Here is a 6880-nt window from a genome sequence, read left to right as displayed (position 1 = left end):
AAGAGACACTGCTGGAGTCTTTATTTCTGTAGTGCCTGTGTGCTCACTAGAAGTGAGAAATTCCTCTGTGCCTTTGCCCTGGCAACTTTCTCTCTATCCAGCTCAACCCCGATGCGCTTTTCCAGGGCTTCTCCTGACCAGCACCAGCAGCAGGCGTTCTAGTTATGCCATTTTTTTCAACATAGTTCAACACAGATTTAATTTTTTTTAATGTTATGTTTAATGCTATTACTGTTTTGTCTGTTAGTGTGCCTGCCAAAATCCTAATTGACATTTTTATGCACCCACGGGGTCAAACCATGGCAGTATAGGGGATGGAGGCTAGAACATATCTAGCACATGCTCCAATCTGCTTGCCTGTGTCAAACCTCACCAGATGAGCATCTGCCAACCCCCTCAGTGGGAAACCTGGGAGCTGACAAAGGCTCTCACCACTGCAGAGTAGGGAAGCAGTAGGTTTACATGCCTGCATGTTCTACAGAGGTCATTTGTAATGTTGTCTCTAAAAATCCTCCATAGTTTCCAGAGGCCAGTGAATCAGATTGCATTAGAGCTCACCAGATTGCCCTGGGGACAAGTGGTGCTGGTGCATGAAAAGAGTCACCCCTGTGCCAGCAGGACCCTTGGGATAAACCACTGAGGCCAGTGCTGGAGGCAGTAGGGGAAAACATCTCTTCCTGCTTTGGGGGGCTATTTACTACTTCAGCTGACACTGGGGGCAGCCAGTCTGAGCCCACGCTGCTGGGGAGTACAAAAAAGGGACAGAGCAGCTCGAGGAGGAGATGTCCCTTTTCTGGGAAGCTCTGAGCCAGCCCAACCCTGTCCCAGAGGCCCCAGGTCAGGCAACTGGGCCACGAGGGTGGAGGGCTGAGGTGGCAGTTGGAGCAGATGATGCCTCTTCACATGCAGCCAAAGACAACGTGCAGCATCCTGTTTCCAGGATTAAACTTTCCAAGTGTGTCATTTTTAAAAAGCTCTGGTTTTTACCTACCATTTGGGCTGGTTGAGTAGATTGGTCCCATACCCAAAGAGATGCATGCTGATTCTTCCCTTGCATAGGCTGGGATCAGTGTCAGGGGGGCCAGGCTCCATCTTCTGCCTTTTGGAGGCTGTCTCTGAAGTCCTGAAGGGCTGCAAGGTGAACAGCATGTGCTGGCTACACAACACAGGCACTGCACTGCCTCTGTCCCTTCTAATGAAGGACAGTGCCACCGCCTGTACTACCACAGAGGGCTGAGGTGACCCAGCACAGCTGGGGAAAAGGTGCAATAGAGGTTATCCAGATATGAAAAGGGGATTGAGATAAGCCTAGGTAAGCAGAGCTGACCTAAAAACTTGATTTATCCACACTGAAGTGCTTCACAGAAACGTAACTGGTTTTTGGAAAACTGTAGATGACCTGTGACATTAAGGTAAAACAAGAAGAAAGTCAACCTAAATGAAAACTTCATCCAGCAATGTGTGAAAATCATTCTCCAGGAGGACAAAAACCTGCTATTTCTATTTTCCAGCCCAGAAGGTACCAAAAGTTAAACTCAGGCTTCAGAATGTCCCATTAGGCAACAATTCACAGAGTTTTTAAATCTTGCTGCAGGCATGGTTCACCTTTGTCCCACCATAGCAACCTCCATATGAGGGACTGCACTAGTGTGACAGCCCAGACTCAAAACCAGAAATCATCTTCTGACCAACTTAGCTGTGGGGTTACAGACCATGGTCAGCCCTGTCCCAAGAAAGGGCAAGGCAAGGGGTGACACGCTCCTTCACCACTAATTGCCACCTTCACAACCCCTGAGCAAGCACCCTGGGTTGTGCAGCTGGGTAGATAGGACAGGGTTGCCAAAGGACACAGCAATCTGACTGCATGTCTCCCCAGGGCACAAGTTCCTCCTCCACCACTGCCACAGGCAGAAGCAGCTTTCCACAGGGGCTAGCACAGGGGTTATGTGGCAGGATGCAGGTTTGCAAGCAAGCCAAATAAGAGGAACCATAGCCAGGGCTGAGCTGACACAGGGGACACACACCGTCAGGGATGAGCCCTGGGGCCTTCTAACCGGGAGAGAAACACCAACCCCAGGAAAGGTGTCTTGAGACAGGGACACAGAAGGAGCTGAGGGGGAAGAAGCAGCCCTACCTTCAGCAGGGGTAGGCATTTGTGGATGAGGCTGCCCTTAAACATTTCATCCCCAAAAGGAAGTGCTGCATGCAATAAATCCTGGAAATGTTCAAAGCACCTTGCTCCCCACCCCCTCCTGAGGCAGCATGAACCCCTCTTAGACCTAGGATCCCCCACAGTATCTGTGGCTCTGATACCAGCAGCACCCAGCTCTCTGTAGCTGTCCTCACAGTGCCCCCTGAGGTGCTTAGCAAAGGAAGGGACAGCAGCACCCAAATTTGAAGCAGGCAAACCAAGACAAGAGGAAGACCCACTGCTGTGCCTGAGGGGAAGCAGCCTTCTCGCTGGTAGGTCCTGCATGCAGCCTCGAGCTGTAGGATACTCCCCTGCCTTGGGGTCAGTGGGCTCACCACATGCATGGTCCCGCCTTGCCCAGTGATGGAGCTTTGCCTGCCTTAGTCGTTTTCAGCCCTTTGGAACCCACTGCCCCGAGGATCTAACTGCTGTGGATGGGCTTTCCTGCAGCACTGAGGTCCCGGGGAGCCACCTCGGGTCAGCAGGACCGCGTGGCCCTCAGAGTAGTGGGCTGCCCTGAGCACACGCAGGGTGCGCAGGAGGAATGGGAAAGCCCTGCTGTCCCACCACACAGAGGCACCTGCTCCCACCATGGCCACCAGGAGATCCTGCCACATGGGTTTCCATCCCCTCCCCTCAGCAGAGTGGTAAAAATCCCTTGAACTGAGCCAATTCCCCAAGCCCAGCAGGCCCAAGGCAGCTGGAGAGCAGGCCTCAGCCTGCCGTACCAGCCTTCTCCCTGACGGGTGGCTAACCCTGGCCCCAGAGGTGCCCTGCACCTCCACTAAAGGTCTCCTCCTCCCCACATGCCAGCTGGCACTGCACCCTTGGCACCCTTTTTAGCCCCCCTTTTTATCCTCAGAGCACATGTTGGCTTTTCCCAGTACCTGGGGCTCTCCACCATTTCCTCCCTTTCGGCTGGCTCCGACACGCCTTCCTGAAGAGCCAGCCCAGAGCCACAGGCCACCAGTATCAGCCTGCATCTGGGCCACGCTTCCTCACTGCAGCCAGTCCCAAGTCCCACGAAGCTTCCCTCACCCATAAGCCAGTGAGACACAGAACTTTGTGTAAAAAATTAACCCTTCTTCTCTGCAGCCCAGCTTCTGGGAGAAGTCTGTTGGCATAACACCTTATGGGTACATCCAAAACATGCTCCTGCTTTACAGACATTACAGGCTGGGGGAGGCTGGTGCTGGGCTTTGTGCAGGAGGCAGAAGAGCCGGTAGCCCTGGCTGCCCCCTTGCTGGGCCACCTGCAGGAGAAGGCACCACTGTCCTCACTCATCCAGACTAATCCCACCTCTTGATCACTTTACTAATGAAACAGGATAAACACTGGTTCCTCCGTGGACACAGCACGGATGCTGCTTTGGTGAGGGACCTGCCTAGCCAACTGAATGCTGCGTTTGCAGAGGACTTTCTCATAGGCATTCATATAATTTTTTATGCTTATGGCTAATTTCTTCTTAAGTAAGCCTGTGAATTCCTACAACAGTTTCACCATAACTAATCACAAATTAAGATAGTAGCAAATGCTTTCAAGGCCCTGCAGAACCGTGATGGGCTCTGGCAGCTGCAACACCGCTCCTGCTCTGGGCTCTTGGAGAAGAGGAAACTGTCATGAGCACCCACCTTTGGAAGTGGGCAGGGTGGGATAACCCCTATTTCACAGCATCCACAGTAGGGAAGAGGAGGAGGCAAAGGCAAATGGCTTAGGAGCCCAGTGTTGGCAATAAAAGTGGTCAGGAGGGAAGATTAGCAATACCGGGGAGGCATCTGTGGTGTAACAGCCTCTCTGAGTCTAGCAGCAATGCTTGCTGTTAATCAGAGGCCAAGGAGGACCACAAAAAAGGGGTAGGCAGAGGACAGATGGGTACATCCCTATTTTCTCCTGCTTTCTCTCCCTGCTTCCTCAGGGCAGCTAAGCCTGTTGCCATGGGATGTGTGTTGTGACAGCAAACACCTCCAATATACAAGGATGCAAAGGACAAGGTCAGTCTGCAGGGACAAAGAAGTGCACGTTGCTGCCCAGACTGATGTGACTCTGGACAGGTCAGATGGAGAAGAGGGTGACAGAGTCACCAACACCTCCTAAGAAGCAATGACTTCCCAAATCTGTCTTTGTGCTCCCCCACACGCAGTTCCCTTATCTGCACCGTGCAGATCCCCAGCCTGCAGGCTGTTAACCACATTAGCAGACAAGGGCTCAGCCAAATATCCTGCTCTGAGGGATGTATGCTCATTTCCCCTGCCTTGTAGGACACACTTAACAGATTTATCTGAGGACCTCTGCTTCACAGGATTAAGTGTCCCACATGTTAGGATGCTAATCTCACTCCACTCCTTCCATCTATGCACCATCTTCTCCCCACACATCTACCTTTCCTGTCACCTAAATGTGCAACACAGCTTACACTGCGTGATTCAACAGCCATGGAAAACTGTCTTACACAGCACTAGTGGCAAATGGATAAGGACCCCTCAGGGCACCCGTTCAAACACATTGGTTCAGGCTGCTCCCCATGGGAACAGATACATATTGTTCCACAGGCTCACGCATCCATCCCCAAGGTCTGAAAACTCTCCCCTGCCCTACATGGGCATCTCCATCCATGGAGGAGGACAGCAGTGCCAACAGCATCTCTTTGCCTGATCGGGAAGTTGAGACTCATCCCCAGACACCGCTGATGCAAGCGCTGCAGGATGGGAGAAGCAGGGCCTGGTCTTTGCAGGCAGATGAACAGAAAGGCTGGTCATCCTTTTCACGCACGAACAACCCAAGACAGAATCTCAGGGACTACTTTGCTTTTATGTGAACTTTGAATCTGAAACAATAACAAAAACCATGGGGGAAAAAAAAAGGGTCTTTAATCTCATCCCCATTTTTATGAAACTAACTCATTGAATTCTCAGGCTAGGTTGCAGATTTTCGATTCTGAAGGTGGAAATTTTCCAACAACTGCATTATTTCGTGTCTCTAGGGACATCAGCATCTCCCCAGGCGAAGAGGGTATGAGTGGTATAGCTTCCACAGACTGGAAGAAGAGCAGTACTGGGATGACTGTGAATGCAATGAAAATCCCTTTCCCCATATTCCAAATCACCAAATTCCAAAACCTCCGTATTCTGAATTTCACCAAAATTCCTTCTGACCATGAGGTCTTAAACAGTGCTGTGAAAAATGTCGTGTCTGGAAGTTTCTAATACATTATTTTCAGATTTAGCCAGGCATCACAGGTTCAAATATTTTATCCTAAAGTCCTATCAAAAATAAGGCATTTATTTAAGAACACCTAGCAAAACCTTTTGTTTTCTTACTCATCTGACCTGCCTAGCTCATCCAAAGCTTTACAGCAATTGGGCCATGTAGGAACAGAAGGCCTGGGAGGTTTCCTGGCTCATATATAACCAGATCAATAAACCACATGCCCAATTCGCTGGACACCAGACTATTTTGAAACAAAGCAAGTCACAAGACCTTCAGCAGATTCCTATTTTGCCCACGTACAGCTGAGCAGACTTTCTACATCAGCCATATTTTGGAGATAGCTGTGGACAATTGCTGTTTCCTATTAGGGTTAAAATATCTTCCCAGGGGGACAAAGTCTTTTATAAATATTACTGCAAAGTGAAGGTATATTTCTTAATTTTAAGATTAGAATTACATGAATAAAAATGTGTTGCTGGAGCTTCCAATATGATTCACACAAAAAGTCAACAGAAAGAAAACCTTCTGTATTGAACTCCATTCATTAATTTCTAGAAATAATTTCTACCAGCCAGTACTATAACCAAGTGGCATGGCAGCTGGGTGGCTCCATCATCCATCACACCGTGGGTCTCTTCCAAAAGGGGCTATCCCTGGGTTTCTAAGCTCTTTCCTACCCTCAGTCCACACACAAGCACCATGAAGTGCACCCAGGAAATCTGGAACACTGAGACTTTGAGGCCACCCAGAAAACTGTGGCAGCCAGTTCAGCTCTGACCTCCTGCTCCCCAGCCCTATGCCTTCAGCATTGCTGACATCCTCCAGAGGCAGGGAGGGACTTGTGCAGAAACCCAGCAGCTCAGCTTCTGACAGAGCATGTTTGGGGCTGACCATGGGGGGTTCACCCGTGGTTGCACATGTAGCCTAGCAAAGGAACCCACCTGCCCTCATATCCTTGTGGAAAATGGGCTGGGAAAAGTGAAAACAGGCAGGAAATGAGCTGAGGTTTCTACAGGCACTCTGGAACAGAGCCGGTGAAGTCCCAGAGGACCACAGATCACTGAGCTCTCCCCTCTTGGAATTTAAATCTTCAGACTCAGAAACCCTCCCAGCAACAACCCCTTCAGTACTTGGTGTTCACCAGAGTTTCACAGCCTCCGTGGGTGACCCCTTTCTATCATCAACCTCCCATCTCAGGTCATCAGGTTCCAACAACACTACATTAGGTAAAAACAAGCCCAAGAGACCCAAGCCAAATAACTTGCCCTTGCCTGTGGGTCCGCGGGGACCTAGACCAGCGTTTGTCACAGCTGGGCTCATCGTTCCCCGTGGGAGGCGGCTGTCTGCAGAGACAACCTCCACAGGCAACGGGTGGGGAAAACGACCCGTTCCTTGGGGCTCGGGAGAAGACCCCTTCCCCAGCCCTACGGCCGGGAGCAGCCCCCAGCGCCCAGGACCTCCCGAGGCGGGGGTGGGCGGCAG

At 50.8% G+C, this 6880-nt stretch overlaps 1 protein-coding gene across 1 annotated transcript in view; it reads right to left on the bottom strand.

Moving 5' to 3' along the window:
* SLC6A12 (solute carrier family 6 (neurotransmitter transporter), member 12) overlaps positions 1 to 4551 on the bottom strand; it is a 43893-nt gene extending 39342 nt beyond the window's left edge. The window contains 1 exon segment of the mRNA XM_008948374.1: positions 4462 to 4551. Within this exon segment, the coding sequence (XP_008946622.1) occupies positions 4462 to 4551 (90 nt within the window).
* Positions 4552 to 6880: the final 2329 nt, after the last annotated feature.

This window comes from Merops nubicus, unplaced genomic scaffold (assembly GCF_000691845.1).
Source record: "Merops nubicus isolate BGI_N331 unplaced genomic scaffold, ASM69184v1 scaffold10629, whole genome shotgun sequence".
Lineage (NCBI taxonomy): Eukaryota > Metazoa > Chordata > Aves > Coraciiformes > Meropidae > Merops > Merops nubicus.
Note: the sequence above shows the minus strand (reverse complement) of the source record. Positions and strands in the feature narration are given on the sequence as shown.